The 23,078-nt window shown below is 32.6% G+C and overlaps 1 protein-coding gene across 1 annotated transcript in view; it reads left to right on the top strand.

The window, feature by feature from the left end:
- The window catches only part of LOC110025640 (probable inactive ATP-dependent zinc metalloprotease FTSHI 1, chloroplastic), a 49,875-nt gene that overhangs the window by 23,013 nt on the left and 3,784 nt on the right, over positions 1-23,078 (top strand). The window contains exons 9-14 of the mRNA XM_020726227.1: positions 1,942-2,137; positions 2,699-2,813; positions 12,495-12,769; positions 14,406-14,489; positions 14,594-14,706; positions 14,784-15,033. Of these exons, the coding sequence (XP_020581886.1) occupies positions 1,942-2,137; positions 2,699-2,813; positions 12,495-12,769; positions 14,406-14,489; positions 14,594-14,706; positions 14,784-15,033 (1,033 nt within the window). The remainder of the gene's footprint in view (positions 1-1,941; positions 2,138-2,698; positions 2,814-12,494; positions 12,770-14,405; positions 14,490-14,593; positions 14,707-14,783; positions 15,034-23,078) is intronic.

Genomic DNA, 23,078 nt, shown 5'->3' with positions numbered 1-23,078 from the left:
ATGCAACTAGATCATTGTAGTACTGGGTCGCACTCTTCTATCATTGTTTTGCCTCCCGGATTTTCTTAGATACCTCATAAAATTGTCTGAAATTCTCTATATCTGAGTAGGTATCACATATTGCCGTCTAGAGTGCACTATTGAAAGGAAAGATATGATCGACCAATTGAAGTTTCCATGGAGTTGATCAGCCACGACGTGACCATGGAATTCTCCGTTTCCTAAGCTGCATATGCTGAGTCAATCTTTTGAGGTTCACGAATCACACTAGTGAGATAACCAAATTTCCCATGCCCTTTTATGAATAAGGACACAAATTGAGACAATTAAAAAAAGTTATTGTCGTTTAGTTTATGGATTGTGATCAAGAAGTTCATGTTGTTTTCCTGTTCTCTGGTCTGCAGAGGAACGGAGGTTGGAATTGATCCTCTGGTGGAATCAAAACATCTTCTGATGACGGCTCAGTGTTGGAGGAGTGCGTCATGACTCCGATTGAGCCAAACGTGTTGTTAGGTTGTTGAGACATCGTAAAGTTCCGGCTGCTGGAGGAATATGGCCTCTGGAAGGGTTCCCGCTGGATTTGGCCGGCTAGAAGAAGGTTCCATAAGGGGCTCCGACAAACCTGGAGGGAGGCTGGTCATTTAGGCAGGATTTTTGGTGGCTGGAAGGTGCCCTAGGTGATCGGAACAAAGGTCCTGAAGCAGATGACGACAAGGAGAGGGAATTTAGACTCAAGCAGACGGTCTGGAGAAAACGGCCTGGAGCAGGCCCTGCAGCAGGTAGCCTGGAGCAGGCCCAACCGACTGAGGAGAAGGGATTGTGATTGTCTAGCTGGCGGCACGGAGAGGACTTGCTGCAGCTAGTTTAGGACCATGGCTCTGATACCATGTTAGAATAGAACCACGATATTGATGCAAAAATGGGTATAAATACTCATTGCAGGATCTATTTGAAAGGCTAAAAATAAAAATATGATATAGTCGAAAAAGAAAGGCATAATAAAGAATCCAAGCTAATAACTAAAAATAAACATTAATTAATGACTAAACTAGCCATTAATGAATATGCTAATAGTTTGCTATCCAAAATTTATGTCATTTAGCTTCCAATTTTGTGCTTCTGGCAAAAGAATGTGAATGTGGGATTTGAACTGAACGGTTTTTGTTGAAAAATTAAATTAACCTTAACCAACAAAAATAACCAACAAAAATACTATAAAGTTTTGTTGCTTCATTTGCCGTTCTGGGAGAATGCTCTAGTTGGCTTCAAGATTCAGGCTTTTTTTTTTTGGCTTGGTGATAGAGTTAGGGCCTGTTTGGCGCCGGCGCAGATGCGCAGGTTTTCACTTAATAATTAGCCCATTTAGTGAGGCATTTTTTCTAACTAAATAGTGCAATTTTGCAGCAACTAATATGTGAAATACATAGTTAGAAATGATGTAATTAAATTGTTTTATTGAATTTGATTCTGTTGAGAGAGTTGGTTGGACTTGTGACTGATTATTGTTCAAGTTGCATGTATATTATGACAGGAATGAATTTGAATTATGAAAATAGTGACTTCGGCTCCTTCCTTGGATCTTGTAATTTTCTAGTTTCATGCTTCGCAATATTCATTTTTATTCTATATCATAAAGTTGATTGACATGTATTTGATACTAGTGTTTTTTAATATGCCACATGCATTATATGCTAATTTAGTATTGAAATAATCAGTTTTATTTAGAGTACTAGTTATGTTGTCTCTTCTATTTCCAATAAAAGCATGAATACATACTCCACAATCACAAATTCAATTAATGTTTCAAAGTAATCCCATTTAACGCTTTGGAATTTTAAATTGAAAGAAATCCTTTTCTCTGGCATCTTTGTTGAATTTGAGAGATATGCTTTAAAATTTTATTTCCTTATCTCCTTTGCTTAACTTGCCATGTATGCATAGGCGTCAAGGTATTTTTAAAGAGTCAACCAACCATCTTTATAATGCTGCAACACAAGAACGAGAGACTACGCTCAATCAGCTTCTGATTGAACTTGATGGGTTTGATACTGGAAAAGGTGTAATTTTCTTGGGTGCGACTAATCGTAGGGACCTGCTAGATCCTGCCCTTCTTCGACCTGGTCGTTTTGATCGTAAGGTATGGGTCTTATCAATAATTTGCTATAAAGTTTATATCCACTTGATGTATGATATGATAATTTGTGGATCTGTTTAGCAATTGAAAAGATTCGACATCCTGCAATAAAGTGATGGCGCAACCGAAGCTTGGAATGTTTGTATTATTTTGAAATCTCATCGTTCTTCCTTTGGAGATACTTTGCACAATAGTGGTGCCATTAGACTAAAAAAAATTTATAAAAGCATTATGTTTATAAAAAAGGAGTAGCCATATTGTTGAGTCCACAATATAAGTTATACTTAAAAATTGTGATGTTTAGTAATTAAGTGTGGTTAATAGTAGAATGATTAGCTTACGGTTGTCATTGTGTTCTATAAACACTGCATTTAGGGAGGATGAGGAGATAAAAAATAATGAATGTGCTCTCCCTTTTAATCAGTGTTTCACATTTCTTATTTTGGTAGTTTGATTAGCTTAAAATGGCCATTAGAGTATCCCAATTTTCAAATTTATTCTTCTTGTGGCTTTACTTCTATTTTTGTTGCTATCATGTTTTTATTGTTCTGGTTTTTGTTTTAGATAAGAATCCGCCCTCCTGGTGCAAAGGGGCGGTTGGACATCTTAAAGGTTCATGCTCGTCAAGTCAAATTGTCACCAACTGTTGATTTGGCTTCTTATGCTCAAAATTTGCCGGGTATGCTAACTTTATTTGTGTTCTTTTTCACTCCATGTTGCTTTTCGCTGTAATTTTGATTTGAAATATAGTTTTGAAATGTCCTGTATTTTATAATGGTGTAGAACCTAGTTATTTGAATTGTTGGTACAAATTTTATCAATTAAAGCATATGAAAAATAACTCCAAACATTACCTTGGGTTCAACCCTTAACATTACTCCCATGGTATCATGGGTTCAACTCTTAACATTATTTAGTGGTTTAAAAAAAAAGGGAAAATATCCTTGTCGATTTTTTTTTCCTATCAGCAGCTGTGAGAGAGAATTAATTCTATGAACCAAATTTTGTGATTCTTGATTAACCTAAAACCTTGGAATATCAGCTACCCTTGTGTTGTGAAAGATGTGCTCCATCACTTGATGCAACAACAATGGTGATCCTCTTGCTACAATTTTTTTTTTTTATTACGGTACATATTGTTTACAAAGAGGATGGGGCTATGATAGTATACATTTATTTCTAGATTGTAGGATTCTCATTTTATTTATAAAATAAAGATTGTAGGATTCTCACTTTATTTATAAAATAAACAGTCTTTGATTTGTCATTTTCTACTTTTTAAATATTGTCTTGGCATTCTTATCTATGTTAGACTTTGATGTACTAGTTTATGCATGATTATAGTTATTACTATGATTAGTTTGGTGGTTCTAAGCTAGAAAACAGATTGCAAGCTACTGAATAGAAAATACTAGTGAACCTAAATGATAGTCTGGTGCATTTTTTTATCTTACTACAAAAAGTTGCTTTTTGATCTTGAGTTAAGATTCGGACTTAAAGTGTGACATCTAATACTTTAGTGCTTGTTGGATCCCATAAGGTTTGTAAAGTCACATCATCTATACAAGAGTAAAAAGAGAATATGCGTGAGAGAGAGAGAAAGAGAGAGAAGTTTTGAGATTTTATTGCTCAAGGAATCGAGTACTAGAGTGTGTAACTTAGATTGCTTAAATTGACTCTCAATCTTAACTTGCTATTTATAGGTCTGGGTTGACACTGTTTATGTTATATAATGAGCTACACAATAAAAAGATGAAAAAGATATAATAATTATATTGTTAGCTGTACAACCTAGTGAAGTGCCAAGATAGGAACCATCTTCTGACCATATGAGTGTTGTTCAGTGCATGCCAAATTGATAATATTCTTTAGTCTGCCTATTGATTTGTGGAATAACCGTAGTTGGGCTAATAATTTATCAAATAGCTACTCGCCCCTTGATGAATGCTGAGATAATGAATATTTAAACTGGTTAGTGTATCGTGTTGGCTAGTCAATTCATCCAATCGGCCGAACTGACCTTTTGGTTATTCAAACCTGTGTTCAATCATAAGTGTGCCCAATGTAGATGCTTATTTGGACAAAGTCATTGATTATTTAATTATAAATATTTAGTTTCTCGATTATCTTATCTTTTTATAAATATATTTTTTAAAATATAAGAGAGTTAAGTTCATTGAATAATTAATTAATGATTTATTAAAGTATCCAGTCAACTGATCTGATGTGTCTTTGTTGGTTTCTGTGCTTTGGCCTTATAGCTATTTTAGAAAGGCCACACTAGGCTCCTTGTCTCTGATATTTCATTCTTGCAAAAACAATGAAAATTCTAAGGGATAAATTACATATTTCTAGGAAAAGCTTGATTGTTGAAATTGAGTAGTTTTTGAAAAAAAAAAGGGTCTAAGATCGAGGAAGAAAATGCGAAGATTGAGGCTTGAAATCTGGGGGGTGTTTGTTGGCTGCACCAACATATCAACTTTCCTCTCCTCCTTCCATCTCTCATGATTTTAAAGGAATAAGTGGTCTCTCCATTTTTTGCAAAAAAATTATTTTGGAATAGAAAGTTAGGATTTTATTTTCTTTTGCCTTGAATAATATAACGAGGAAAGATTGAAAGAAAAATATTTTTACAGTTGCGTTCATTTCGCCTGAATTTTTTTGGTGAAACAATATGTTGATCAGCTTACTCATTTGCATGCTGCTATTGAAAGATGTAAAAATGAAGTGAATTAAGCTTCTACTCTCCAAGAAGTCAATTTTGGTCTTTCTATTGTATAGAAAGTTTTTGATAAATTGCCTAGCAATATGTTGGAGAATTAGATGTGGATGTGCCAAATTTGTAGGTGGTGAGAAATCTGTTGAAGCCCAAGGCGATGTAAAAGAAAGAATAAGGATTTTTGCCAAGTTGTGTCACGACCTGTTCCAGATACTTCGAATATCAGACAAGAACAAACACTCAGATAATATTAACATATATGTGTAACAGTTGTACCAATGAAAAGAAACCAAATATAAAACAACTGTATAATACATAATTTCACTAAAACCTTTTTTTGTAATAAATATACTCTTATGTTAGTAATTTTAAATTGATAATTTTTTTTTTGAAAGAAACATTCAAATAACACTAAATCATCATACAAATATTTAACACGAATGCTCAAAAGAAATATGGTGATTAATTTATATAATAAGTTATAAAATTTCCATTTAAATAATAATATATATTAAATTATTTTTACATATTTATATTTTTCTATTTTTTTTCTTTAAGAAGCCATCTCAGGAGCATCTTTAAAAAATTATATCAATTAAAGTCTAATCATTTTCGTTATCATTTGTATTTCTATTTGTATTTTTATTTTCGTGCATGAGTGCGATAGCGTTTCCAACTTATATCATAATGTGTAATTTTTTATTTGAATTAAGTATTTACTTTTCATTATAAAGAGGTTTGATTTCTTTCAATCATTAAATCTTTTTATAAAAAATTTTCATAATGCAAAAGGTGAAATAATTGAAATTAATAAACAGTCATTTCATTTTTCGTTTATTTTGTTTCAATCATAGAAATACTTTCAAGCCTTCAATGCATATGAAATAAATGAAATATTTCTTTTAAAATAATATATAAACATTGAAGTTTTATTTTTTGAAAGCACAATTACTATTAAATAAGGAAAATAAATTTAATGCACATAAAATAGTAATTACTCACCTTATTTTTACCTTATAAAATAATCCCATAAAGTATATAGATTAATTTTTTTAGCCTTATCACTTTTTCTCATCATTTCAAAAATTATTTTCGGTCAATTTCACCTAAAAAAAAATTGAAGATGTTATTTTTAGTATTAATACGAGATTTCTAAAAATTTATTTTATTCAATTATTATCTATCAAACTCCATCATATCTCAATACTTTTTACTATAGAATTAACACATTAATCAACATGGTGTGAGCACATGACTGGCTTACCTCAATTAGGCTCTTTATCATATTTCTTTTATAAATCTGCGATCATTTCAATTCTTTCAATTAACAACTGATTATAATTCATAAATTTTTTAAATTAATACTTAATAACCTAAAATTAATTTGTCTATAAATGAATTTGTAATTAAACACTAAACTTTTTTTGTCTCAAACTTCTTTTTCTTCCTCAAATCTGAATATCCTTCTGTCTTAACGTATTATCGCAGACTTTTTTTTCTTCCTGCAATCTGATTATTTTTTTGCCTTCAATTTTGATTTAGTAAAATCTAATAATTAACATTTAATACATTTTTAATTTATTGATTATTCTGAAAACAAATCTAATAAATCCTTAACCATACCTTATTGGCTCGTTTCCTCCCTGCTCTCTCATGCGAAGTTGCTCTCCAGGTTCCCTGCTTCACACAAGATGACTCCTAATCGATGCTGCCTCCAAGCACAATGTTTGACTCTAATGCTCTTGTTGGACAAGCGAACCTTCCTCCTTACTCTTCTTCCTTTGCGCACACGACAACATTGTTGTTCTCCTCACTCATTCGAGACACATGCGCTTGCCTCTGTTCTCCTTCTCACTCGCCCTAGTCTTTGTCTCTCACTTTCCTCACTCTCCCCTCTGTTTCTCGCTCTCCTTGCTCTCATCTCTATACTTCCTACTGGTTAAAATCTTGACATTCTTATTTGTCTCCCACTGACGAAACTGCCGAGACGACTTTTGCTCTAATCGTCCCTTTTAAAAATCTCATTTTAATAGTTATTACATATTCTCTCATAAAATTTTGTCCTCAAAATATGAAATTTTAAATAAGAGAAAATATATCGTACTTGAAGAGATGAAAAAATCTTCATTGCTTATGATTTTATCCATGGTGGGATTTTTTTTGACCCATTCCTCTATAAAATCCTTACAAATTGGATCTCATTGTTATAAAGTTTCTTAATATCATAATATAGTATTTTCTCATGTTATTTTATATATGTCAAATCAGATTGTATATTAACTGAAGTTATAACATTAGAAATATATTTTCTAAGTGAAGATTTATGAAAAATATTAAGTACTCCCTGTATATGTGCTTGTAGAGCCAATCAATGAGACATCATTTTAATCTTATACACAATTTCACATTGACCCACGTATCTCAGACTCATTTTAAAAAAAAAGTTGTCTTTTTAAAGTGCAGCACACTCTTTAATAGATTGACTTTGATAAAAATAAACTCTCGAACTTCAAATTTCATTGGTCTGTGTCGAGCATCATAATATTTTCATTTTCTATCTTGCACAATTTTTTATCTATCTCTGATCAATAAAATTTTCGCAGTAGTATCGTAAACTAAATTTATACCAATGATATTTCTTTCATCTATTTCAGCTTAACACAACGATATCCTTCACTTTTTTGCATAAAGAGTTTCATATGAAGCCATTTCAATGCTTGTCGGATTATTATTACTATATATAAATTTTATCAATAATAAGTGTAACTTTCATCCTCTACCAAAGTTAAGAAAATATAAATGGAGTAAATCTTTAAAAAATTGATAGTTCTTTCTGATTGACCACCTATCAATAAGTGAAATGTGATCCACACCAGTATGTATCACTTTTTTTTTGTGCAGTCCTGGTAAAGGCACTAGAAACTAGATATGATTCTTAGCTAATTGATTGAGTTCTTAAAATTAGGTATTATTACTCCCTGAGGTTTCTCACGCAAGTATCTGTACCGTTTAAGTAAGATCCCACAGAGAAACGATGTAAGAAATTCTTTAGACTAAGTTACAATCTATTACGTTCAGGTCTTAGTTTGGAATGTCAATTAAGGTGATTTTTCTAACTACTCCTAATTACAACCCTAAGTCTAATGTTAAACCTAACTAGATAAATTGGTTTGGTAAATTTCAAGTGGTAAAAACTACCTTTCTCTTGTGATTACATAAGTGGATTGTAGGATCTAATACTTCTAATTATTTTTGTGATTAATGATAAATAAGAACATTACTGTTCTTTACCCTCTATGGAGTGTATAAAGAAGTTTGGTTAACCGAGTTTTAATTCCTTAAACCCTAGATTACATTGGTTATAATTCTAGCCTGTTGCCTTAGAGTCTCTAATCGATACCCTTCAATTTGGCTAACCTAGTTTTAATTCATTAATTCCTAGATCAAATTGGTTAAGATTATAACCTGTCACCCTAGAGTCCCCAAGTTACACCCATAAAAGTCTATCTCTCTATCTATTTGCATTGCCCTATGAACAATTCATATTCGGCTCGTCAGAGAGTTCGTGTTCGATTCGTTCGATAAGAAAACGAGATAAACACGATCAATTTTTTTCGTTCGTTTTATAAATGAACAAAAAACGAACAGTCATTTGTTCGATCGTGTTCGAATCGTTATTGTTCAAAATATAAAATAATTTAAAATAATTATATATAAAAATTCTCATATTTTAAAAATAATTATGTACTCTAAAAATATATCATATTTTAAAAAAATAAATCCTATAAATTATAATATGATCTTCAGGTTCGCCTCTTAGTTTATATTTAAATTCTATAATTTTGTACTTATCTTCAGGTTCGTCTCTTAGCTTAAATTTTCTTATATTTTTTTTAAATTTATTTAATTTCTTTGAGTGAAACTTAGTTTTTGGGAGTGAAATCTCGCATATTGTCTCTAGATCTGAATTTTTATGGATGAGATATGATATGATGGTTTTATTGTGAGCTGTGTTTCGACTATTTTGCATTTGTGTTGTGATTTATACATGTATAAGCATTAATTTTCTTTAGATTTAAGCTTTTGAAAGATTTCAAACAATTTGAACAATTCAAATAATATAAATAAATTTGTAAGATTTCGAACAAATCAAACAATTCGAATAATTCAAACAATTCGAACAATTCAAACATTTCAAACATTTCAAACATTTCAAATATATTTCAAACAAATCAAATCAAACACGAATTGTAATATCACGACTAAACACGAGCTTATTTCAAACACACGTAATTTCAAACGAACCGAACATGAACATGAGCTCTGTTCATTTGTATTCAGTTTGTTTACACCCCTACCTATGAACTACTTTTCCTTCACCCACTAGTGTAATGTGGTTTTTCCTAGTTGTTAAAGTCATAGCTCTCTCGAGTCATTATGGATTCACAATAAATTTTAACATACCAATTGATCAGATTGATAAGTAAAGTAAGCATGACATAAAAACCATCACATTAAAGTTTAAAAATCAATTCTAAAAGCATCCAACACATCCTACAAATCTTTGTTATTCAACACAAGAGAAGGGTAAAGAGAATCTACTAACAAAACATGAAGAACACCATAAAATACATCATCTTAACACAAAAAAATCCACTAAACATATGTTTACAACAAGTACAAGACATTAGATAACAATATGCTTAACTTTTGCCTTATGAAAAAAAGATGCAAATTCTTACAATTCCCCTAAAGTTTTCTATCAAAATCACCTCTCCAATATCTCGAGAAAAGGTAAAAATCTACATTTCCTACTCCTATCTATGACCTCTTTGCGTTCCTGGAGAATTTAAGGACTTGGAGATGTCAAAAAGTGTTTTTCCAAACGTCTGAATCCGTCAAATAACTCCCTGGGGTGTGCAGAAACCGCCCCTGGATAGTTCCGTCGCCTAGTCGCCAGTCTGCGGCGTTTAGGCGCCGTCTTTTCTAATTTCCGGAAAGACATCGGCGCCTAGGTGCCAGTCTGTGGCTCCCAGGCACCATATTCTTGAGATTTTCTGAGATTTCCTTGCGCCTAGGTGCCAGGAGTTGGCACCATGGAGCCAGGGCGTGGCACTGGCGCCTAGGCACCAGTCTGCTAGTTTATCCTTTTCTCCATTTAGCCTCTGTTTCGCTCCATTTCAACTCTATTTCGCTCCATGTTTTCTTGTTATACTTGTAAGAAAAAAACATGAAAATGCTCTTCTTTAAAGCTCAATTTCATTCAAAAATAGTTGTTAAATGTAACGGAAATTAAACATGCCAAAAGACATAACAAAATGCAATACTGAAAATTAATCTTATACACATACTGTATTTAGAAATGCTTCATCCACAACAAATGTTACACAATGTGCACTTTTGAAGCCTTCAATGTAAACACACAAAAAGGAGTATTGCATTTGAATGATCCAGTAGATTGGACGGTCTTAAAATTGTCAATTTCTTTCATTTGAGTGTGATCAAATGTGATGTTAATTTTTCAAAGGGTGCTTAGAGGACCCCCTTACACAATTGATAGCTTGTGCACCACAATGCTAGGCCTTTTCATTAGACAAATCAATACCATATTTCTTTTCATTTCTTTATTTTATCATCCTTTCATAATAATTAGGGTTAGATCCAATGAGCTTCTCTTTGCTGATATGACCAATAAGTCATGCTTGAGCTTGTCGATGATTCGTTGGTCGAAAATCTCTCATGCAAGTGTGTTCTGATTCATAACTTTTGCTAATTTCCTAAAAACCAAATTCCATTAACATTTTCAAAAGTACAATAAACATTTTAAATCACTATCCATAATTTCATCGTGAAATTAATATTTCTTCTTGCATATAACTTCCTCTTTAACTTATCTTTACTTTTAATAAGTTGCCTAACTTTTAAATGCAATGAGGGCAAAACTCAAATATGAGGTCATTATATTAACAATCACTTAATTGAAAATATTTTCGAATACTAATCCTTGTGTGATAGGAGTTATCCATATTTTCTTCATATCACGAATGGCTATTCCAACCGCATGGTACATAAATAATCAGTCGACTTCACTTGTTTTCTAGTTTTAATTATATTATAAAGAGGTTACGTAATATTTAATAGATGCTTTAGTATTGAAGAATCCAAGGAGCCGTCATCATCTGCATCTTGTATGTCAGCAACATTTTTGCTTCATTCGCATCCCAGCTATGAACATCACCTTTAGATGATTGTCTAACTAACCTTGCATCCATTCATTCGCACTCCTCAACCGAAATTTTTTTGAGCTCAATAGATAGAGATAGGAAACTCTCATTTAAGAAGAAAACATGTTTATAATCTGCTGCTGTCTCTGTTTGAGAAATTTAGAATCTTGGATTTTACTTCATTGAAATGGTACATCACCTCTAGCTTCAAGTTAGTTTAGTTTTTATCTATTTTTGTAACTTTGAATATAAGATTTATGAGATCTACTATGGAAATAGCTCTTTGAACCATCAAGACTTTGCTCTGTGTTCTAATAAATTTCAACCGACTTAGTTATCTTTTTTACATTCTCCTTCATACATCACAAGAATGCTGAAGTTGATTCAACCTCTATAAAAATATACTCAGAATATAAGTACAAGCAAGATCACTATCTGGGTTGAACATATTCTCGAACCTTATTAGAATTATCCCAAAATATTATTTTAACATTGATTTAAATCTTGTCAAATATTTTCGAGTATGCTTCAAATCTTATTCAAACGAGTAGAATAAGGTTCAAATCATATTTAAATATTGTTTGGCTAATTGTCAAACATGGCTTGAATAAGATTTGAGTATACATTTGAACAATATTAAAAAATGTTCAAACAACATTTGAAAAGGTTTGAACAAGTATTATGATACAACATCATTCAAAGATCATATAGTTGGACCAATGTCCAAAAAACGTTAGGTTTCTAGCACCTTAATTCAATGTAAAGAATTTGAATCATTTAAACATTACACAATAGCTTGGATTTAAAATGAATGACTTTCCTATAACTATCAAAGCCGGTTTTAACCTATTTTGTCTGATTCAACTTCAGTGTTGTAATTTTCTTATCTTGCTGAACTAAACAATACTTGAAAGATGAAGTTCGGGCAATAGAGAATACATATAAGCATCACGAGGAGCTGAGAATATTTGAACATTTTAACTCATTTTTCTTAGACAAGTACTCGGAAACAGTGATATAGGCATAGTAAGGATATTTTGGCTCGAAAATGAATATGTTCGGAGTATTTCTCCAAATAACAAAACAGTGATGTACTCGTCTATTTACAGCCCTTATGGGTCATATATTTCCCTTTCTTATTGCCATTCACAATTCTGCTGCTTACCTTGCATCTTCTAGTTTGTAAATGCTGCCAACGGAAATGCTGTAAACCCTATTATGCTAACATAATATTGCAGCTTGTGGTAATTCCTTCAATAACTTAAAAATTTCAACAGTCATTATTATTACGCGTGGACTTTGAATTGCTTTATTACAGATGGTCTTTGAATTACTTCCTTTTCCTAATTTAATCTTATAATTTACTGGAATATAATTCGGTTGCAATGCTAGATATCTGAGGTGACATGATTTTCAGGGTGGACTGGTGCAAAGTTAGCTCAACTTATGCAAGAGGCAGCTCTGGTAGCAGTGAGGAACAAGCACGAATCAGTGTTTCAGTCTGATATGGATGAGGCAGTTGATAGGTTAACTATTGGACCAAAGAAGGTGGTCATTGAATTAGGGCATCAAGGGCAATGCCGAAGAGCTATAACTGAAGTTGGAGTTGCAATAACATCACATTTACTGAGACGCTATGAAAATGCGAAAGTAGAGTACTGTGAACGAATCTCTATCATCCCTCGGGGCCAGGTAATTTTTTTGACCTCCATGTTGCAGTTTTTACTACTAAATTTGGTTTTGTGCTTGCATATTGGTTATGTTGCAGGCGGAAAGTCTGTGGGACCTGATGATATCCCAATTGAAATGTGAAAATATTTAGGAGATTTGAGAGTTTCTTGGCTTACTAAACTATTTAATATTATTTTAAAAACTAAAAAGATGCCTAAGGAGTGGAGGAAGAGTATTTTGGTCCCCATTTTTAAGATAAAGGGGATGCGCAAGAGTAAGCAAATTATAGAGAAATTAAGTTGATGTGTTATACTTTAAAAGTATGGGAGAAGGTAATTGAAGATAGGTTAAGACGTATTATAAAGATTTCTCATAATCAGTTTGGATTTATGTCGATTTATGTCGGACAGGTCTACCATGGAGGCTATACATTTATTGAGATGTTTGATGGAGAAGTACAGAGAGAATACAAATGATCTTCATATGATTTTTATTAATTTAGAAAATCTTACGATAAGGTTCCAAGAGATATCTTTTCAAGAATTCTAGAGATGAAATGTGTTGATATGATTAATATTCAAATCATTCAATATATGTATACTAGAGTTGTTACTTGTGTTCAAACAGAAGGAGAATTGACCAAATATTTTCCTATTTCAGTTGTATTACATTAGGGATCGGCTTTGAGCCCATATCTTTTTGCTTTAGTTATGGATTCTCTTACTAGACATTTACAAGAGGATGTACTTGGTGTATGCTTTTCGCGGAAGATGTCCTTCTTGTGGATAAGCTTAAAGGAAGAGCTCGGGAAAAACTTGAATTTTGGAGGTCTACTTTGGAGTCTAAAGACCTCTAAAGACCTTAGTTTCTAAAGACCTTAGTTTGAGTAGAACTAAAACTGAATACATGGAATATAATTTTAGCAGTTGTAGCTCTAGTGACAGAGATGTAACTACGGGTGATCTAATTATTAAAAGGTGTCAATGATTTAGATCGTTGGTCTATTGTGCAAAGTGACGGTGATATAGATGGCGATGGTATTAGTAGAATTCAAGTTGGTTGGTTGAAGTGGAAGAATGCTTGGAGTCAATTTTGTGATAGAAATATATCGCTTAGACTGAAAGGAAAATTTTATAAGATGGTGGTGAGACCTTCAATGCTCTATGGCGCAAAATGTTGGTCTTTAAAAGAGAAGCATAAAACTAAGTTAAGTGTTACCGAGATGAGAATGTTTAGGTGGATGAGTGGCTTTGCACTTAGATACAAATTGCAAAATGAATATATCCGTGATAGGGTTGGTGTAGCTCCAATGGTGGACAAAATTATAGAGTCGTCTTAGATGGTTCGATCACATTAAACGTTGACCATCTAATGATCCGGTTTGGAGAGTAGATGTTTTAGATTCGACTTATGTTAAGAAAGACAGAGGTAGACCTAGAAAGACATGGGCATATCGTATAAAAAAATATCTTAATTTATTAGAATTAAATGAAAATATGACATTCAATAGGACGCAATGGAGAAAAACGATTCATGTAGCCGACCTCACTTAGTGGGATAAAGGCTTCTTGTTGTTGTTGTTGTATATTGTTCATTTTTTTGATATTTCTGTTGCATGTATACATCATCTAAATTAGATCCTTGCTGATATTTGCAGACACTCTCCCAAATTGTTTTCCATCGCCTTGATGAAGAGTTTTATATGTTTGAAAAGCGTCCCCAGCTACTCCACCGCCTTCAGGTATACTTTTTTCTTATCATGGATTACTCCATTTTCTTTGTATGTTTGATGATTACCTGCCTTGAAAAAACTGTGACAAATTGTTTGTTTTTTGTATGGTCAAGGTACTATTGGGAGGTAGAGCTGCAGAGGAAGTAATATTTGGACGCGACACGTCAAAAGCATCCCTAAAATATCTTGAGGATGCGACTTGCCTTGCACGCAAAATACTAACCATGTGAGACCTATGTATTCTAACAATTAATTACCTTCGTCAGTTATTTTTGTCTGAAAATAGTTTCTTCTACTTAACAGTTGGAACTTGGAGAATCCAATGACAATTCATGGCGAACCCTTCCCTTGGAAACGGAAAGCTCAATTTGTTGGACCCCGTCTTGATTTTGAAGGATCTCTCTATGTTGATTATGATTTCATCGAGCCTCCTATTAATTTTGATTTGGATGATCAAGTCGCTCGAAGGACTGAAGAGTTGATTCATGACATGTATGGGAAGACATTAACTTATTTGAGGCATCATTTTACAGCTCTTCTAAAAACAGTAAAGGTAAAATGCTATCTTTTTCTTTTTTATTCACATTTATATAGTTTATGGCTTTTATGGAATGCTAAAATTAGCAGAATGGAGTCCCATAATTTTTTTCAGCATTACTTTGTCCCAATAATATGGATTCAGTATTATGAATTCTCATTTTTCATTTTGAGATGGTAAACTAATTCTTCATCAAACATTTTAAATAACTTCTACCCATGTAACCTCCAAGTCTGTTTTTTTTTCCTTTCTAATTCTCTTATACTAATTATGTCAATATTTTTTATCCGTTGTTATATAACTAAACATTGTAAGTCTATTTTTAATTACTATACCTTTAGAATATAGAACTCTAATATTTTCCTCAATGTTAGGAGTTATACTACGAAATAATTTATTCTTGTGAGAAATTATGATGAATAAATTATTTCCTTGGATCAATGAGTTATATCCTTAGATTATGAGTTATTTCCTTTCTTATTTTAGGTTTTTTTATTTTATGTTATTTCCTCACCAGCCTAGCGTGTCTCGGATGGCATCCAACATTTGATCATTCAGCTCCTGGATTTGTTGAGTTACAAACACACTTCTGCATTCCATATTGCCGGTTTGTGTTGTGAGTTTCTTCTTCATGGGCTACTCTTTTTGTTTGTGGCATGATCCACACTCATTGTACCTTTTAGTAGTTGAATCCTGAATTATCCGTGATTCACGCCCAATATTTTAAGAATTTGTGTGTGAACATCAATGAATAGTAATCCATCGTGTCAATCCTTTATTAAAGGATTTCCCTATTTATAGGGATGATGCAATATGACGATGGTACATTTTTGCTCCTATTTTAAAGGGGTTTGTAGTGTGGTATGTAAAATATTTTACATATGTGAGGTTGTTGCCTGGATACTTTATGATTTGGTCGACTGTCTTTAGTCGGCTTCGGTGACACACCCCGACTGACCCTACTTTAAGGGTCGGCTGAGGTGCGACAGATGTTAACAATTCAACCATACTACATTCTCACAAACACGTGTTCTAACCTGTAGAATCATGACTCAATGGGTGAATAAATAGTCAAATTAAATTGTCGTAACATACGTGATACATTATATTTCATAATTCATTCATATTTATACTCGAAAACATTGAAAAATCATAACCTCAAAACATGAAAACTATACATAGCTGTTAAATCCAATAAAAATTAAATACGTGCTAAAAAAATTTGTACAACTCCCAAAACTATATAATACAAAACTTTATAAATCACACCTAACTACTTGCCCGGTTCTCGTTGCCCCTGCCTGGAAGACAATAACATAAAGTAAGCAACATTGAGCTTAGAGAAAAAAATCAAGGCTAACATAAGATTTCATAAATGAAAAATAAGCATGCATGTTTGTATGAAACTGTACATGTCTACACATAAGTCATAACACACTAGCATATTAAAAACATGAAAAGAGAACAAATAGTATAAAAATCATGACTGCAGTGTAACTTGTAAGTCATAATTATGAAATCATTAGTATAATCATAAGCATGTTTATAGGTTGTTTATCGTATGCAATCATGACAATGTTATTTCATAGAGCTCATTTCATAGTATTATCACTTTTTTAATATATATGGCTCAACCATTTTCATGTACTTTCATATCATGGGTCGTCACTCTGCCCCTAAAGGTCATATAAAATATCGATAAAAGTTGGGCTTCCCCAACATATCACTTATCAATAACTCTCCTAATACACAGTTCACTAATATTTTGTCATCGCCTAATCCCAACGATTCTTAGAGTTTCATCCCGGTATAAATATTATGAGTCAGGAATACTATATCCCTACATAGTGTAATTGCAAGCACTCATGTAATAATTTATCCATAACATTCCTTCTGATATTTAAATCATTATTCCTACTTCCACATTTATCAGACATTACATGTATCATAGGCATGAAGCATAATAAATGAATATCTGCAAATAATTAATATCATAAGTACAATCATATATATCATAACATGATCATAACATCACATGTATAGTAAGAGATGTAAACATGCATTCATAAATTCAATGGTTTGTATCCATTTATAATATGTTAGAAATTCTAAATGCTTCTGTATCAAACTAAAATCATTTAAAAACTTATAGAATATTATATCTTAAATTAGCGCAAGATTATTCCAACTGACTTTACGGAGCAACCCTACAAGAAGTGCCCATACGCTCGTCTTGAGCTTGTCACCTCTTATAGACAGCCTGAGAATTCATAAGCATAGTAGGCAACATATAGTTTCATAAAATTGGCTCATAACATGCATTAAGATAAAACAAAACTTTTATGCCCAAAGCATACCTCAATCGGGTTTCTTGGCATAAATTCATTTTTTTGAAATCACCTATTTTCTCCCCAACTCTTTCTAACACCTTAATCTCTACTTCCCCCCTCGTTAATATCATGCTAAAACCCGTATGCAAGCTTTCAAATAACTTTTGACGTTTCTGATATAAATGACGTGCCTCCAACAACTACGAGAAACCAAAATTGCTCAAAAATCGAGATAAATGTCGAAATAGAAATTTGAGGAAGAAAATTAATATCTTAAATGAATAGACAGGGATTCATACCATTTGGTTTTGTTCTCGAAGCTTGAAATGCTGCCAGCTGCCTCCCTGTGTGCCAGTTGACCCACGTTTGCTTGCTCTACACTGTAGCATGCGCCGAAGGGGGCTTGCCGAGTTGCTGCCAAGTTGCTCTGTGAGGGAGAGGGAGAATCGGGAGAGAGAAGGGAATTCAAGAGACGGTAAGGAAATGGATGCTCGCAACGCTATTCGACCGAACGAATGGAATGAAATGGTGTAAGGTCGGTGTGGAACAGTGATCATGCGGAATTTATGGATTTAATTAAGTTTAATTAATTTAATAAAAACTTCCAAAATTTAAATCTCCCCTTCCGTTTATAATTAACATATAATGCTTTATGGAATTGATCTATTTGATGCATAGAATTTTATAAAATTATTTCGATTGAATTTTAGGAGATGAAAAAAATTGTGGTACTTTTCCAATTTGCCAAACTTAATTTATCAAAATTTTGGCGCCACCACTCTCTCTTCATAAAAAATTCATCCTTGAAATCTCTGGCTTTACTTGAAAAGGGATATTTCTATAGCATTTCTTCTTTCTTTCATTTAGCTTTCTTCTCAGGCCCGTGCTTCCACTTTATTTTGATAGGAGTATGTATGCTTGTTAGTTTCTTGACAGCTGTTTCTAAAATTCTTTCACTCTTCAATATATGTTAGATTTTTTGTACTTCAATTTCTTCATGTGAAATCCTCTAATTTGAGTTTGAAACCTATTTTCTAAGCATTGAAAAATGAAACAGATTGTGAATATTTGATATGTCCACAGGTAATGCTAATTTGTTGGTAACTGGTCCGTTCTTTTCTATAATTTCAAAAGGACCGACATACCTGAGACTCAACTTGATTCCTTGACCAAATCTAGTTTTTCTTTTCATTAGTTTGACTTTCAAAATTACGAAATATCCAACTTCAGATTGAACTCCTTTGTGCTTTAGGTTGTAATATTTTTATTGTTGATCCTGAGCATCTTTCAATCTGTCTCTAATTAATTTGATTTTCTCTGTAGCTTCATCAATTATAGCTCCGGACCTAATTTTTGGCGTTTACCCACTTTGACCCAACTCAATGGAATTCAACATTTCCTACCTTATAGTACTTCATAAAGAGTCATTTTGATACTGGATTGATAACTATTATTGTAGATAAACTCGATCATTGGAATGTGATCTTCCGAACCGCCTCCAAAGTCGAGAACACAAAGCTTTATTAGATCTTCCAATAATTGAATTGTTCTTTATGATTGTTCGTCTGTTTGTAGATGAAATGCAGTGCTGAAATGCAACTATGTACCCAAAACTTGTTGAATGTCTTTTCACAATCTGGACGTGAATCTTTCATGTCTATCTGAAATTATAACTTTTAGAATACCACCAATCTGATAATTTCTTTGATGTTCAATCTGAACAACTTTTCAAATGAATCTGTCATATTGGCAAAAAGTGAGCTAACTTGGTTAGCCTGTCAATTTCTTTCCATTTTCATTCAGGTATCGATAGTGATTGTGACAATCTGCTGAGTCTTTGATGCTCAACTTTTACAATCTAACAAGTTTGACATTTACATACATATTCATCTTTCTTTATACCTGGCCACAAGAATGTCAACTTAGAATTTTTGTACATTTTTATACTATTTGGATGAATTGTATGTATGGCATGATTGATCAGTTTCATGTAGAATTTCCTGTCACAAATCAGAATCAGTATATACCCATAAGTGTACCTTGCTTCTGATGACATCATCTTCATCAACAATCATATCAGTCATCTTTTCTGATTTACATTTCTTCAGGATTTTTTGATATTAATTATTATCTTTTTGAGCTGTCTTGATTCTATCCATCAAACTCGGTTGCACTGTTAGCTGATGTAAATACCCCATATCACCTAATCTTCTCACTTCTAACTATAAAGCATCTATTTCTTTAATCAACTCTGCCCTTTGAGTGATAATCCAGCTTACTCTACATGTGAATTTACGACTCAATGCATCAACAACTACATTTGCTTGGGCAAAATAATAATGTATATCCAGACCATAGTATTTGATCAACTCTAACTATCTTTGTTGTTTCAAATTCAATTTTTTTGGTGTGAAAATATATTTCTAGCTTTGATAATTAGCAAAGACTTCACATTTCACGTCGTACAAATAATGTCGCCAAATTTTGAGAGTAAACCCACAATAGCTCTCCAAGTCATGCGTCAGATATTTCGTTTCATGTCGCTTCAACTGTTTGGTTGCGTAGGCTGTCGCCTTTTATTTTGTATTAAAACACAACTCAAGTCTTTTAATGATGCGTCACTATAAATCTGAAATCTTTCCACGCATGATGACAGAGCTAACACCAGCGCAGTGATCAATTGTTTCTTCAATTTTTAAAAACTGTGCTTACATCCTGCAGTCCACTCTAATTGAAAATATTTTCTTATGAGCTTGGATAATGACATAACTATCTGTGAAAAACTTTTTACGAACCTCCTATAATATCCAACTAAATTAAGGAAACTTTGTACCTTTGTAACATTTTTTAGAGTAGGTGATTCCATAATTGTCTTCACCTTTTGAGGATTTGCTGAAATTTCTTGGTCATTGATAATGTGTCCCAAAAATGCAGTGATTCACAGCCAAAATTCACATTTAAAAAATTTTGCATTTAACTGATTCTGATTCAACAGTTCTAATACAATTTCTCAGATGCTTAGCATGATCATCATCGGCTCTTGAATATATCAAAATATCATGAATAAAAAAAATAACAAATTGATCCACATGCTGCTCTAAGATTCAATTCATCAGGTCCATGAACATTGCAAGAGCATTGGTTAAATCCAAAATGCATAACGAAGAATTCATAATGAAGACACATGTTCCCAAAAGCCGTCTTAGTTATATTTGCCTCATTGACTCTGACCTGATAATATCCCGATTTCAAATTAATTTGGGAAAATACAGTCGCACTATCGAATTGATCAAATAGATCATCAATCCTAGTCAAAAGATATTTATTTTTTATTGTTACCTTATTCAATTCACTATATTCAATACATGCCGTATCGATCAATTACTGCAACTGACATTTCAATTCTTGCATATCCTTCAGAGTCATTCTGTAAGTAGATTTGAATATTGTAGATTTTCCTGGCTGAACATTAATGTCAAACTCAACTTCTCATTCTGACGACAACTCTGACAATTCTTCAATAATTATATCAGAAAATTCTGAAATCACTAGGCTGTTTTTCAGTTTTTGTACATCTTCAACACTTCTAATTTTGCTAAGATCACCACTTCATAAATACTTCTCAATTTTTACTGCGCTAATTATAGACGATTGCGCATTTCGATCAGATAGAATATAAAATGGCTTTTCACCAGGCGATTTGAGTTTCACCTATTTTTTTCAACATTCAATTTTAGCAAAATGATTTATCAACTAATCGATCTTCAAAATGACATCAGAGGTCTGAAATAGTATGATAATTAATTATGCTGTCAACTTGTTATCATGAACATGAACATGTACTATACATTTTTAGTTGGCATAAAAATAGCTTGTCAAGGTGAACATTGCAGTCATACTAAATTCTCACTAACACTCATCATGAGCTGCAAAATCAGGAACAAGTGGATGAAAAACTAGTATAACATAATTGCTGCAACACAAGTGATACATTGTTTTTCATAATTCATTCATATTCATACTCGGAAATGTGAAAAAATCATAACCTCAAAACATGAAAACTATCTAGAGTTGTTAAATTTAATATAAATTAAATACGTACCCAAAAAATCTCTAAAACTTCTAAAACTATATAGTGCAAAGCTATTCAAATCACACTTGACTACTCCCCTTAATGTTTATTTCCCTTACTTTGAAGGCAACAACGTAAGATGAGCAACAACGAGTTTGAAGAAATAATCAATGCTAACTTAAGATTTTATACATGGAAAACAAACAATGTGAATGCTCGTATGAAACTATACAATCTACACATAAGTTATAATATGCTAGTATAGTAGAGAACATGAAAAGAGAATAAATAGTATAAAAATCAAATTTGCAGAGTAACATGTAGGTCGTAAGTATGAAGTCAGAAATATAATCAAAAGCATGTTTATAAGTTGTTTATCATATGTAATCATAACTATATCATTTCATAAAGGCCATTTCATAGTAATGTCTCTTATTTATTATATAGCACTCAACTATTTTCATGTCTTTTCATATCATGGGTCCTCATCCTGCCCCAAAGGTCATATAAACTATCGATAAAGGTAGGGCTTTCCCTAACATAACAGATATCAATAATCATCCCGTTGGATATCCACAGTTCCCTAACATTTTGTCTCCTCTTAATCCCAACTATTCCTAGAGTTTCATTGTGGTATAAATTTCAGAAGTTGATAATACTATATCATTTGATAGTGTACTTGCAAGTACTCGTATAACAGTGTACCCATAATATTTCTTATGACATTAAAATCATTATTCCTCCATCTATCATTTATCAGGTATTATATGTATCATAGACATGAAGCATAACAAATGATTTCCTATACAATTAATATCATAAACAGTCATATGTATTATAGCGTGATCCATCACATGTATAGTAAGAGACGTAAACATGCATTCATACATTCAATTGTAGGTGTCCATTTACAATATGCAGAAAATTCTAAATGCATGTGTACAACACCAACAACAACAACAACAACAAAGCCTTAATCCCACTATGTGGGGTCGGCTACATGAATCCTTTTTCTCTATTGCGTCCTATTTAGTGTCATATTTTCATTTAGTTCTAGTAAATTAAGGTCATTTTTAATATAATAAGCCCAAGTCTTCCTAGGTCTACCTCTGCCTTTCTTAACACAAGTCGAATCTAAAACATCTACTCTCCTAATCGGATAATTAGATGGTCGACGTTTAATGTGACCAAACCATCTAAGACGACTTTCTCTAATTTTGTCCGTCACAGGAGCTAGACCAACCCTATCACGAATATAATCATTTCGCATTTTGTCTCTAAGTGTAAAGCCACTCATCCACCTAATCATTCTCATCTCGGCAACACTTAACTTATTATTATGCTTCTCTTTTAAAGGCCAACATTCAACGCCATAGAGCATTGCAGGTCTCACCACCGTCTTATAAAATTTTCCTTTCAGTCTTAGCGGTACTTTTCTATCACACAAAAGGCCCGAAGCATTCCTCCACTTCAACCAACCAACTTGAATTCTACTATTAACATCCCCATCTATATCACCATCGCTTTGGACAACGGACCCAAGATATCTAAATCGTTCACACCTTTTAATAATTTGATCACCCAAAGTCACACTTCTGTCACTAGAGCTATTACTACTAAAATTACATTCCATGTATTCAGTTTTAGTTCTACTTAAA

Source organism: Phalaenopsis equestris, unplaced genomic scaffold (genome assembly GCF_001263595.1).
Source record: "Phalaenopsis equestris unplaced genomic scaffold, ASM126359v1 Scaffold000002, whole genome shotgun sequence".
Taxonomy (NCBI): Eukaryota; Viridiplantae; Streptophyta; class Magnoliopsida; order Asparagales; family Orchidaceae; genus Phalaenopsis; species Phalaenopsis equestris.
Note: the sequence above shows the minus strand (reverse complement) of the source record. Positions and strands in the feature narration are given on the sequence as shown.